At 38.1% G+C, this 14,184-nt stretch overlaps 1 protein-coding gene across 1 annotated transcript in view; it reads left to right on the forward strand.

Moving 5' to 3' along the window:
- SND1 (staphylococcal nuclease and tudor domain containing 1) overlaps positions 1 to 14,184 on the forward strand; it is a 423,230-nt gene that overhangs the window by 42,076 nt on the left and 366,970 nt on the right. Inside the window, exons 4-9 of the mRNA XM_069462550.1 lie at positions 2,579 to 2,657; positions 5,132 to 5,292; positions 6,418 to 6,509; positions 7,147 to 7,305; positions 8,567 to 8,673; positions 10,922 to 11,012. Coding sequence (XP_069318651.1) covers positions 2,579 to 2,657; positions 5,132 to 5,292; positions 6,418 to 6,509; positions 7,147 to 7,305; positions 8,567 to 8,673; positions 10,922 to 11,012 — 689 coding nt within the window. The remainder of the gene's footprint in view (positions 1 to 2,578; positions 2,658 to 5,131; positions 5,293 to 6,417; positions 6,510 to 7,146; positions 7,306 to 8,566; positions 8,674 to 10,921; positions 11,013 to 14,184) is intronic.

The raw sequence follows: 14,184 nt of genomic DNA on the forward strand, positions 1-14,184 counted from the left end.
ACTGGACCATGGGTCGTTGCCGGCTCAGATATTTCTGTAAGGAGACCACCTCTAAGAGTTCATTTTAATAACCTTGGTTATGTTAAGAGAAGCTGACAGTTTAAATTATCATTAAAGTTGTTTTTAAAAAGTTTGTTTTTTTTAAACTGACCCAAATTATAAACTGGATATAATTTAGTATACTAACACACGAGTGTTTAGAATAAAACCTGGCACATAGTAGGTGATCAATAACCATGTACTAAAGGAATGATTGAAATTACCTGTATCTTTCAGTTTTCAGTTTTAAATGTTAAATTAAATGGTTTAATGTTTAGTATTTTCACTCAGATATTTTAACCAATTCTTAATGCCAATTCTAATGAAAGAAAACAGTGGCTTAGATAATTATTGCTTATATTTCATTGCTAATCAGTCTTTTTATGATGGGGAAGAGTGGTAGAATTTGAGAATTTGTGGTTACCCTAGAACTTATTAAAAAAGAAATGGTTAGTCTTCTGACTAACCTTCTGACCCACCTGCTCTGAATACTATCCCCAAATGTGACTTGATCAAATTCATAATTTTGTAAGTAATAAGCAGGAAGGAGATCCTTGGCCTATAAATTCTTGTCTCACTATCCTATCCATCACATTTGGTTTCCTCCTTTGAAGGTTCAGCCTAGGGAGATGCATTTTTTCTTTTTTTTCTGCCTGTTTGCAGGAGCATTCAGAACTCACTCTTTAGAAATGGGCCATTTCAGAGTGCTCTGTGCCAAGAAAATGTTTGAGAGCTAGTAGGTGTACTGTTGATTGGCTGGTTTTATGGTCACTCACCTTGTTTATACCTGGGCTTTTATTTTATTTTATTTTTGTAAAGGGGGGTTATGAGGAGGGATGTTCATTTGCCTTGTTTGTTTTTGTTGAGACAGAGTCTCACTTTGTCGCCCTGGGTAGAGTGCAGTGGCGTCCTTGTAGCTCACTGCAACCTCCACCTCCTCGGCTGAAGGGATCTCCCTGCCTCAGCCTTCCTGGTAGCTGGGACTACAGGTGCACGCTGCCACGCTCAGCTGGATATTTTTTTTTTTTCTTTCTTTTTGGTAGAGATGGGGTCTTACTCTTGCTAAGGCTACTCTCGAACTCCTGAGCTCAAGTAATCCTCCCGCCTTGGCCTCCCAGCGTGTTAGGATTATAGGTGTGAGCCATCATGCCTGGCCTGTACCTGGGCTTTATTTTTCACCCCTGACCTGCTCAACTTTTCCCTTAATTGTTGAATTTTTCCTTTAGACTTTCTACTCTTTGGGGTTTCTGTTGCTTTGAAAGAACCAATGTAAAATTTACTATTGTGTTTATGTCTGGCCTCAGCGGTAATCTCAATGGAAAAGACTGGGTGAGCCATACTTTGCCTCAGAACCTGAGCATTTTTTATATAAATATCATTCATCTCAACTTTTCTTGGTAGGAAAAGAGGCTTACAATTTGTCTCTGCAGAAATTAGGGCATGCTAATGGCGAGACATTTAGGTTGGGCTTGGGGGGCTATGTGTACTTGTTACTGTTTACAGAAGTCAATGTGTAGTGTACAGATATAAATCTTATAGAATTTTATTCTGTGCTGATATTACTTATCTGTTAGACTGCTGTGTTTCAGTGTATCCAGGAGCTTGCTCTCTGCCATATTAAAGACTTTTATGTGATGATTCCCTCATAGATGTCTTCCTTTATGGTTTTAGCTGACAAGCAGAGATTTAAGAGAAAACACTGAGCCTAAAAGCTTTTTCAATAGCATAGAAATGCAATTAATGTTTCAAGTGCCTGGGTAGAACCTAATCAGGTTGGGTTTTATGTTTAACTTCATCTTTCTTGCCAGTTCTGATGGCTGCTGTGTGAGAGAGCAAAAATCTAGCCAGTTTCTCTCAGTATTTTTGTGAGAACAAGAGAAAGTCATTGTCAAATAATGTAGCTTGTCTTGGTGTCTTCTTGGAGCAGAGAATAGGAGAGGAATTTGACTTTCTGGTATAAAGTGTGATAGACAATCCTAAATGAATCTCTGATTTTACAGGGTGAAGGGACTAACTTTTCCTAATTCTTGCCATGTGGTTGATACTGTGCTTGGTAATTTATGTACATTATTATTTCATTCCCATAAGAACCCAGCAAGGCAAGAGCTCTCCCCACTTTAGAGATGAGTAAATTAAGATGGTAAGAGAGCATGTCTAAGCTATTTAGCGGCAGACTTTGTGTTCAGCTCCAGGTCTCTACTTCTTCAGTCACTGCTTTAAACTCTCTTGAGCCTGCCAGCTGCATGTCTTGCTTTCTTTTCAGTCTCCCGTGATTCCTGAGATTGCCTTTGGCCTGGAAGATACACTGGAAAATTAAAAAAAAGTCCTGAGAAGATTGATAGACCTTTGGGTCCTAGAGACTAGACATATTGGTAGAAGAGGTTTTCTGAAAAACCCAGTGCTATGTCGCTGCCTTGTCCACTTCTCTGGCAGCATTATTCTCCTCAAAGAGCCAAGTGTGAAAGTGGTCTCATTTGGGCTCTGTTTCTATTGGAGGCAGGTTTGAATCTTGTTTTTAAATTCCTTCTTTCTTGCTTAGATACCAATGGGGAAAACATTGCAGAGTCACTGGTTGCAGAGGGCTTAGCCACCCGAAGAGAAGGCATGAGAGCTAACAAGTAAGTATTCATTATCTTTCTGTCCCTCCAACTTCTTGGAGATGTCAAGGGTGGTTGGGTAGTCAACTGTAAATTGTCTTTTCTACATTTTCATTCTTGCCCCCTGACATAAAATGGTTAACTTCAGATGCTTCCATGGCTTCTAGGACATTCTTGCCCAGGTATGGATTATTCTGAGCCAGGAGGTCATTCAGAATTCATTAATGGTGTTTGACATGTGTAGGTCCTTTAACAACAGGCTTTGAGAATAGGCAATTCTACCCATATTCATAAGAGTCAACAGGTTTTAGATCATAGATAATTCTGTTCCAGAGTATTTATCCATCCATTCATCCCCAAATATTTATTGAGCACTTACTATGTTCCAGGCTGTGTTCTAGGCACTGAGAATATAGCAACGAACAGACTTAGCCTCTGCTAACATTTTAATGGGAAGGCAGATAATAAACCAATAAACAGATATACAATATTATATCTAGTGTAAGGAATAAGTGCAATGAAAATTAAGTGGGTGAATAAGTAGAAGACAAAGCAAAATCAGCTGCTTAGAATCTGGGGGAACTGGCAAGACATCAATTGTTTTGAGATTCAGGGAAAATTTATATACAAAGTCTTTTAAGTGTGTATTGGTTTATGAATGTGTAGTAGATACTTAATTAGTAGGTAAAAATGTATTTGTTTGGCAATGGCACTGTGAACTTGTTAGAAAGGAGTGTTAGATATGTAAGGTTTATAGCACATATATATCGTGATCAAGTTCACTAGTGTTGGCTCTCAGTAGAATGGATTGCAGCTGGCTTTAATTAACACTTTAGTCTCTTTTTTTGGTTTAATATTTAGTAGTTTATTAATTAATATGAGAAGCAGATAACAAAATATGAATCCTTCTTTTCCTTCAAGAACATATTAATGAATGAAATTCAGTCTTATTATACAAATATGTGTCCTAAAACTTGCAGACTGACATTAACAGATCCAGTTTGAGTGAACACTTCAGTCTCTGAAAAGCGATATGCTACATTAGTAATTTGGAGGCTATAAACATGCTGTTTTAAAATCATTAAGTCCTTGCTATATTATATGACTGTTGTAGCTCTAGAAAAGGCTTTAGAGAAATATTTGCATTAGGTGTGCCAGTGATGAGGATGAGCAAAGGCAAAAATGCACCTTTTGCATTCTTTCTGCCTTCATAGACTTTGTAGTCATGTCTTTCACCATGTACTTCTGTGGTCCTTTCTGACTGCAAGGAGATATTTGCTGGACTTTGTAATTGGGATATGTACATGTGGGAATTTGGTGAATTAAGATATTTGTTTTAGATGGTGTTTTTGGAAACATGCCAAAGTTGTATCTAAGGACAATTACTGGCTTGATTACCATTGCAGTGTTTTTTGGGAATTGAATCTGTAACCAGAATGAATAATAAAATTTCACAGCATTATTGGTATCATCTCAACAAGGAAATCTCCCCATTGAGTACCATCTTTCTTTTGTCTCCAAAATTGTCTTGACCTAAAGTCTCCTTTTCTCAGTTTTGTATTTGCTTTTATCTCTTACACTACATTTCTTCATCTATTCTGTTAATTTGGATCCTTGAGGATATGGTTGCCTTTTGGGGCAGGGGAGGGAAGAGTGGTACTAAAGACTTCCAGCTTGAAAAATGGTAGGTCATCCCTGCTTAGAAATGCCTGCTGGTGAAGGTGGGAGGAGATTCAGTTTATGCATGCAGCCAGCCATTGGTGGTTCCAGGTGTGTGAGACTGTGCAAAGGCCTTGCAGTTCACCGCTCCCTTTAGCTCAGAGAGAAGACCAATTTCTAGCTTTTTTTTTTTTTTTTTTTTTTTTTTTAACTTGCTTTGGTCTGTCTACTGACTTACATACCACTGTTCTTTCATGTAGTTTGGTTTCCTGCCTAATGAAGGAGGAGGCTTTCATTTCCAAACTGCTTTTGCTTAGCTGGCCTTATTGAATGTATAGGTAGTTTTGAGGTAATGTTATCTGTAATAACAGCGTTCACTCCGCATTCCCCAGCCTAGGTCTGTAGAATGAGAAAGAGTAAGACTGGTTCTTAGTCACCTTCCCTGCACTGTGTCCTGCTGAGCTGTGTCTGGTTTCTGGTTCCTGAATCTGGGATGGTTAAATGAAGCTGTACCCCCTGGAGCAGCTCCCCTCTGAGCCACTAACTTGTTCTCTTCTAATCATTAATAGTGGCAGTACCGAGATGTGTGTTCTTTAGATCTTCTCATTAAATTTCTCTTTCAGTTTAATCTGTTGTTTGAAGGAACAAGTTTGGAGTCTGGAAATTGCACTCATGGTGATTTTCTGGTGATAGGCTTGAGTCTTAAGCCATAGATCTGAAACAAATGCTTTGGTCTCTTCAAGGGGAGAAGATGCTGAAGAATCCCCTTGTCAAAGGGCCTCATATTTCTGTTTGTAAACTCACTAACCCCACTTGTTTATTTTTTCATGCCCCAGTCCTGAGCAGAACCGGCTTTCGGAATGTGAGGAACAAGCAAAGGCAGCTAAGAAAGGGATGTGGAGTGAGGGGAACGGTTCACATACTATCCGGGACCTCAAGTATACCATTGAGAACCCAAGGCACTTTGTGGACTCACACCACCAGAAGCCTGTCAATGGTGAGGCTGGCGGGAAAAGACAGATGTGACTCAGGGTCATTTCCTTCTGTTTGCACTTTTTGCTTCTCGAGGTTTATAAAAATCTAGTAAGCCTTTCTTTTACTTATTTAGTATCCAAAGGAAATCTTTAAGGGTAAAACAACACATTGGTATTTTGGAAGGCAATTTGAATTTAGTTTACATAGGTTATATCAGATGCATTTTGCAGAGGTTAGTCCTTTGCTGTTACAAGGTATTAGTAGTAAATTACTGGTATTTTGCACTTTGGAGATTTTTTGTTCATTAAAATAAGGCTACTTAAATACCACCCCTAAAACTTAGAGGTAGAAACATGTATTCTATATATATCTAAACACATATAGTCATCCGTTTGTATCTGTGGGGAGGAGTATCACCCACAGATACCAAAATTGAGATTGCTCAAGTTCCTGATATAAAATGGCATAGCATTTGCCTATAATTTACAGACATCTTCCCATATACATTAAATCATCTCTAGATTACTTATAATATTTAATACAATGCCTACGCATCACTTTATTTTCTTGGATTCAATGTAATACTTGGTGTGCAGCAAGTTCAAGTTTTGATTTTTAGAAATTTATGAAATTTTTCCTTTTTTCCAAATAGTTTCAATCTGTGATTGGTTGAATCCACGAATGTGGAACCCACGGGTATGGAGGGCCTACTGTGTGTGTGTGTGTATGTGTCTGTGTGTGTGTTTGTGTGTATTTATACACTATGTGATTTTCGGCCCTACTTTGAGACCTTGTTAACTACAGACAGTAAAATGAAATTATTATCAATCCTGAATTATTTTTTGCTGGGTACCTGGTACTTAATTGAACATCCTAGTTTATGGATAACAAAGCTTCATTGTGAGCCATGAGGTCCCAGAAGTTTTGGAAGACAGAGAAGCAGGTCTGATCTGTATTCTCCAGGAATCATTTGCTTAAGTGTCTGTTGTGTAAAACCTCATGATCTGCCAGTGCATCCTCACTTCTCAGAGGGAGGCTCTCTCAGGGTTTTGGGGAGGGGAACTGTGTTAAATGCAGTTTGGTTGGACATTGTTTATCCTTGGCACAACTTTTGCTAATGATTTAAGGTGTTTATTCTGTCATGCAGCTATCATCGAGCATGTGCGGGACGGCAGTGTGGTCAGGGCCCTGCTCCTCCCAGATTACTACCTGGTTACAGTCATGCTGTCAGGGATCAAGGTCAGACCATACGCTGGGCTACGTGGTGGGTATAGGGTTTGTAGAAGTGTTCAGTGATAGGTAAATTCTTTTATGTGGGGATTTCAGATCTACTGTTTCTTCCTAGTATGGACCATTAACATTGACCAGAATACTTCAAACTTGTTTTGGTTTAAACCGGCAGTGGCACAGTTCTAATTGGATCAAATAGATCATACTCTGGGTCTGTTTGGAATGGTCTGTGCTTAGAGATTATTGAGTGTATAAGCTTAGAAAAGGAGAGATGAGAGGGACTCTGAAGTTTGCTGAATATGGCATATATTAATGTAAAATATTCATTTTAATTTTTAAAAATGTCAAGGATTGAAAGCTAAGCACTGGCAAATCTTTTCTTGGTAAGGGGTCATTCTCAACTGTAATTAAAATTATTTTCTTCATGGGTAATGTGAGTTTTATTTGCCTTTATCAAGAAGTCTGAAATGATATTTCCAGTGCCTTTTTTATCAGTATGTTTTTAAAAGGATTAGAAGACCTGATTTGAAACCTTCCTGAGCTTAGCTTTATGGCATATGTGGTATTTGGAAAGCTCACCGTGGGGTGAGAGTGCCTAGCACTCACATTTAGGCTGCATTACTCACCTGTCTTACTTTTGCTTTAGTGCCCGACTTTTCGACGGGAAGCAGATGGCAGTGAAACACCAGAGCCTTTTGCTGCAGAAGCCAAATTTTTCACTGAGTCGAGACTGCTTCAGAGAGATGTTCAGATCATTCTGGAGAGCTGCCACAACCAGAACATCCTGGGTACCATCCTTCATCCAGTGAGTGTGCCTGTGCAGACTGGGTTGTAATGGGGTAGGGTGCTTTTGGGGTTTGAAGAGCTAGAGATTGCTTCTCTTCTCTTCTTTCTCTCTGTGTTGAACATCCATTTAAATATTTTGGCAGGATTATCATCTACTGATTTTTGAGACATTTTCTAGGGAGATATCATTAGTCTTAAAGAATTGGACAAATCTGTGCAATTTCTCACCTTTAGGAAATTAATATCCAATCTTACTGGGTTTATAAGGGGAAGAAGAACTTTATCACTTATTTTTCCAACTGTTTGGTCCTAGAGGTTGCTGATAGGAAAGGCTGGAGGTTGCCACATTCATTAGAAGTAGAAGTGAAATTTGTAAAATAAGATTGGTGAGGTTTGTATGTAGGTCAAGAAGTCAGCTTTCTGCAGTATTGGTAGACCAATGAGGAGGTAGCTGTTGTGTGGAAAAATTATTTTGTGTATTCCAGGCTTTATCCAGGTATCTCCTGACTCTGCTTTTATCAGGAAATAGGTTCTTTATGTTCCTGTAGTTCTGTTGGGAGTTTTACCCTATCGTATACTTAGGCAGAATGGTTATTCTTAGACCTGATATGACCTTGTTTTGTAACAACCAAGTTTGAATGGATTTCCATTATTGTAACCTGTGTCTAATACTGTTACTTTTTGGCCGAATAATTCTTTCATGGTGGCAGTTGTGGGAGGTTGGGAGGCTTGGTTTGGAGTGTGCCAAGGTCACGTCTGTTTCTTCTGGAGTACTGGATGTCTGGCTGTGCCCTGCCAGATGGCTCTGTGTCACTGTAGAATGTGAATTCTAATTCACTGGGCAAAATGTAGCTGCTTTTATTCCCTACTCAGCCCGTTCTTCAGCTCTCCCCTTATGAAAAGGGGAGGAAGTGCTGATCTTAGGGGAGGGGAAGAATAAGGTATAATCTCTAGTAAAGATTAACATCCTCCTCTGCTCACAAGAAGAGCTATTGAAATGTCAATTCCATTCAATGCCACTAGCATTTATCCTACTCCTATTAAGTAGAATTACCATGCTGGGTGTTGTGGGGATGTGAAGCTAAGGCTGTTCAGAGGAGTCTCAGAGTGGTGTTTCCCATCTTAAGGATGGTTTCCTAATGAGAGAAACTACTTTAAAAACGACAGACAAACTGCAGAATAGATTGGGGCTATGTTAATTTTGTCAGAAGTCTAGAGAATGGATTCTCTTGTGACAGATTCTAATCTGTGCTTTCCTTCTCATGCGCCTTGCTTTTCAGAATGGCAACATCACAGAGCTCCTCCTGAAGGAAGGTTTTGCACGCTGTGTGGATTGGTCGATTGCAGTTTACACTCGGGGTGCAGAAAAGCTGAGGGCAGCTGAGAGGTAAGGTCAGGGGGGCCTCCTAGCTAACATCTTGCTAAAGATCTTTAGAGAAAGAAACCTAGTGATCTTCTCTCACCCTTGTATATCAATGTCCATTTTATTTCAGTAAAGGAATAGGGGAATTCCTCATGGAGGAGTGACTTAAATATTAGTTTTTAGGTTCAGTCTAATTCAATGCTGGATAGTAAGGGCTTAGATTTTTCACTCAGACATTATTCTTCACTTGATTTACTTTTTTAATGGTTTCAGGTCATTTTTCCCCAAGCCACTCTTTTAAGTTCTGGGTTAAGGCATTTGGAATGAAATAAACTTGAGGCTCATTTGACAAAGATGAAACAGAAAGGCTGGAGCAGGGGTACGTTGGAAAGATAGAGCCTGTGGGTCCTAAACCAGGATCGTTTGATATTATGAGGCTTAATGCCTAGTTTATTTAAAAGTATTTTTTAATTATAAGTGCTAATACAACTCCAAGGTGCTATTGTTGTGTTTTTGGCTTGGTGCCTTATGATTAAAGCAGATACAGAACTAAATAATTTCCAGAAAACCAAGGGTGGAAATTCTAAAGATTGGTGGCCATTTCAAGTGTCAAGGTCAAGTATTTCTAGATGTAAGTGAACTTCTTCCATTTGATGGGGTAGATGGAAGAAAATAAAGCAGGTAGCAAGCGTAGGTGAATGGAACTGATGCTCAGGAAAGTCTGAATCACCACCTCCCAGGGTACATCTAAGCAGAAGACAACAAACAGTTGATGATGGTGGTTCACTGTCAAAGCTTGTTGTATGGCTTGTATCAGAATCTTAAAATTATAATGGTTTTGATAACTACATTTTTGCCATTGAGATATACAGCTAAGAGATATGCAATAGTATGAACTGAATAACTATAGTATTCATTCCTTTTCTTAGGTCTTTTAGGTCCTTCTGTACCTGTAAGCAGAAATATTTGCAAGTTTTTATAAAATGAGATTTTAATCTGGGCCATTTGATATGGCATATTGAACAAATGTACATTGTTTGATGAAAAAAGCAGTGATTATTTGAATTTTTTTTTTTAGTTTTTATGTTGTTCCACAGTTAAATTAAACATGTAATACCCTTATCAAGTACAGTGTTCCAAATACTTCTCGTTACTCTGTGATGCTCAATTTCTTTTTTGTGATTCAGAAAATCTTGTTAAGTAGTCTAAATTATTATTTTGGTTGATAAAATTTTTTTGCATTAAGTTGCTGCCTTTCTTTTAAGAAAGTGAATACAGTGAATGTAATATCTACATGTTTTATAACATCTTTAGAAGATTTTATAGATTTTTTGCAGAGTGTTCATCATTAAAAAAATAGGCTTTAGACTAGGGAATGCAAATCATATTTCTATAATATGTGATTACTTGTCTACTGTTTTGCATGCTGTATTTGAGCTATTTGTGTTGTAGATAAGATCGCATCGTCTGTATTGAATTAATGTTTTTTTTAACTGCTACATCCTGCTTTGTGTTTTTCTCATTTTAGTGCTTCTCTAAAAAAAAGATTGCAATTCTCTTTTCAGAAATAATAGTTCCTTTTCACTGCACATGTATATACTTATTTGTAAGTAGTTTAAGACAGCTGTTCATTGCTTTTTTTTTTTTTTTTTTTTAATCTTTGACATATTCCATTTCCCATTCTTAGTCTGACTCAGAAAATATCTACTGGACATAATACTTAAAAATAAATTTCTGGCTACATGGTTTTTAAACTCTAGTCAGTGAGTTTTGTCCATTTTTCAACTATTCTTTAGATAGATGCACTATGGTGACAGTTTTGCTCTACACAGGATTTGGTTGCTGATAACCTTTTTATGATTCAAATAGAAATTGAGCCAGGCCCATGCCTTGTAAAAGTTTGTTTAGGTGTGCGTATTTTTCCCATTTAAGAGAGCATTTGCTCTGTATTTTTAACTGAGATTTTGTAGTGGTCACTCAGAAAATAATGGACAAACCAAAGACTTAATTGTCAAGGTGGATTTATACCATCCAGGCTCCAAAAATTACATGCCTGGACCCTATTCTACCAGCCTTGGGCTTACGGTATATATGCATCTTGAATATTTTCATTTGCTGTCACTCTTTGTTCTGGTTTGACTGGTGGTCTTTCTCCTGAATGTGTCTGTAGGGTAGGGAAGGATTCTGCACTAATTGTGTGCTCCCATTGGTGGTGGTGGATTTCATTTGCCGACTCAGTCTGAATGATCTTGCATCTTTGCTTTCTTGCTAGGTTTGCCAAGGAGCGCAGGCTGAGAATATGGAGAGACTATGTGGCTCCCACTGCTAATTTGGACCAAAAGGACAAGCAGTTTGTTGCCAAGGTGAGTCATTCTCAGCATCTTGATATGCGTAGTGGACATCACCAGGCAAGTGATAATAGAAGGATTTGAACAATTAGAAATGCTGCAGCTCTTGAATATAACAAGGCAAGCCAATGGGGGAGTGTGTGTGTGTGTATGTGTATGTTTGTTTATTGTAGGGGGCTTAGAAAGCATAAGAACTTTTAAATTGCTTATTGTAAATTAGCATAACTTCAAGCTAGCTTGAAATATCTCTCATATTTTGGGGGTTCTTTTTTTTTTTTTTTTTTTTTTTTTTTTTTTTTTTTTTTTTTTTTTTTTTTTTTGTTGAGACAGAGTCTCACTTTGTTGCCCAGGCTAGAGTGAGTGCCGTGGCGTCAGCTTAGCTCACAGCAACCTCAGACTCCTCGGCTTAAGCGATCCTACTGCCTCAGCCTCCCGAGTAGCTGGGACTACAGGCATGCGCCACTATGCCCGGCTAATTTTTTCTATATAGATTTTTAGTTGTCCATATAATGTCTTTCCATTTTTAGTAGAGACGGGGTCTCGCTCAAGGCTGGTCTCGAACTCCTGACCTTGAGCAATCCACCCGCCTCGGCCTCCCAGAGTGCTAGGATTACAGGCGTGAGCCACCGCGCCCGGCCTGGGGGTTCTTTTTTTATCTGCTTAGCAAATGGCATTCTCTAAGATTTTCTATGCCTAAGTACAGACAATCCATTCCGACTTGATGATTCGACTTTATGATTTTTCGGCTTTACAATGGAGTAAAAGCAATACATTTTCAGTAGAAACCATGCTTCAAGTACCCATGCAACCATTCTATTTTTCACTTTTAGTACAGTATTTAATAAATTACATGAGATACTCAGTACTTTATTATAAAATAGGGTTTGTGTTAGATTATTTTGGTAACCATAGGCTTATATATGTTCTCAGCATGTTTAAGGTAGGCTAGGCTAAGCTATGATGTTCAGTTGGTTGTATTAAATGCATTTTCGACTTAAAATATTTTCAACTTATGATGAGTTTATTAGGAGGTAATTCCATTGTAAATTGAGGAGTATCTGTAGACCTCAAGTTTCTCTTCTTTCTGTTTAGGAGCTCTTGCGGTTTTTTTTTTTTCCTGAGAGTTTGCTGTTGATATATCTTGGGATGGTTTGCTTTGAAGGGAACTAGAGCTATGAAATAGATTCCTTGTTTGAATCAGTGTTATAAAAATATTTTTTCTTAATTGCAGGTTTTGGTAACTTGAGTGGTCACCCTGTTCTTCATGTCTTCCCAAAATGCTGTAATGTTTTCCACCTATTTTTACATTTGCCAAGAGATCCTGGAAGTTTTATCTTTATGGGCCAAAAGTGGTTAGGTGTTCATATTCTTGGACAGTGAGATGGCTGTCTCATCTGCTAACCATGAGTTTAGGATGGAAAGCCACTAGGTGGCACTGTCAGCCTGAAAAATCCTGAAGCTGTTTGTCTTAGAATGGTAAAACTTCAGCAAAGTCTCTAAGGAATTGGCTGAATTTCTTCACTTTCTTTTTTATGATGTTTTAGGTCACAGAGTGGGCAAGTGGCCTCTTTCCCCCTTAGTAGGTGGTATCCAAACAGCTGTGAAGTTAGCCATAATCACCCCTTTCAGTGGATATGAGTGGGAGTTGTCCCTGGTGTGCTATCCTCGCATCTTCTACGTCTTGATGTGGACCAGAATAGACCTCTGCTTCTTTTCTGTGTGAGGAGTGTGCTAATGTGGAAACTTGCACTTGGGTTGCTCTACCTACTTAGAACTCACTTAGCTGTGCTTATGTTTCCTTGAATATGTTCTTTGTTGTAAGAATGTAGTTAGATGATGAAAGGATATTTGTTCACTGGACCAGGGAGGTGGGCCTTCTGTTTTTCACCATCTTGGTTTTGAGGGTCTGTGATATTAGTGATGGAGATGAGGCTTGTGAGGGTCCTTTACCCTGCTGCTTCTACCCGCCTCGCCTCAGTTGCAACTGAGTTTGTAGAAATACCTAGAGTATTTGGAGAATTGTGGGCCTTTACTGGTTGGGGAACTAAGGCATTGCAGAATGATGAAATTCAAAGAATTTAGATAATTGAGCTGACAACTTTGCATTTATCTTAAATATGACTTTATTGGCAACTAGAAAAGGGAGAACTGCCTGTAGGCGCATTTTCTTTGTTTTTTAAAATTTAGGATCCTAGGATCTTTTTTTTTTTAAATAATAAAGTGAGGCTTTTATCATTACAATGAAGTTTTATTCATTACAATGCCAAAGTAGAGGAGATTGCCCCTATAAATCATCTGATTGAGAATTATGAGGAATAACCAATCTTCTGTAGAACCTGAAACATAAATTTAGGTCATTTGGATATAGGCCTACTTAGAGAGTAGAGAGAAAAATGTATTCATAGGTAGATGAAGGGTTTTAGTCTTCAGCATTATTTTTGTTTTTAAAACAGGAAAAATAAGCGTAAAGGAGATAAGCAAAAACATGCATACACATGAAACACTATGATGTAGTTTTTTTTCTTTAAAAAAAAAACAAAGTTGATCATACTATTTATCTCAAGGTTGGCAAACTATGCCAATCGGCCAAATCTGGCTTGGCACTTCTTTTTGTGTATCCTGTGGATTTGACATTAAAAAGTGGGTTTTGCATTGATAAAAAATATTTTGTGGCATGTGCAAATTATGTGAAATTAAATTTCATTGTTGTGAATAAATTGGAACATAGCCATGTGTGTTAATTAACGTGTTTGTCTATGGCTATTTTCACGCTATGATGGCAGAGCAGAGTAGTTGTGACAGAAAATGGATAGCCTGCAAAGCCTGAAATATTTGGTGTCTGGCCCTTTACCCAAAAGTTTGATGATCCCTGATCCATCTCACTCCTCCTTAAAGTATACTGGTATGACATGAGGCCATTGGGCCAGATTGTAAATTAAGGCATTGCTTCCTTTATCAAGGAAAGCTTACCACAAACACAAACACACACACAACAAAACCTGTCAGCAATGTTCTTAGTGGTGTAGTTGATTAATGTTTAATATAAGTTCCTTATCTTATTGCAGACTGGCAGCCACTTTTGTGTATAATTTTTAAGTCTGTATATTTTTATTTTTAATACAGAAAAATTTAAAAATTGCTATAGGCTTATTAAAATATGTAACAGTTCAATTTCCTTCTCCCTTGA

The sequence above is a fragment of the Eulemur rufifrons genome, chromosome 29, assembly GCF_041146395.1.
Source record: "Eulemur rufifrons isolate Redbay chromosome 29, OSU_ERuf_1, whole genome shotgun sequence".
NCBI classification, from domain to species: Eukaryota; Metazoa; Chordata; class Mammalia; order Primates; family Lemuridae; genus Eulemur; species Eulemur rufifrons.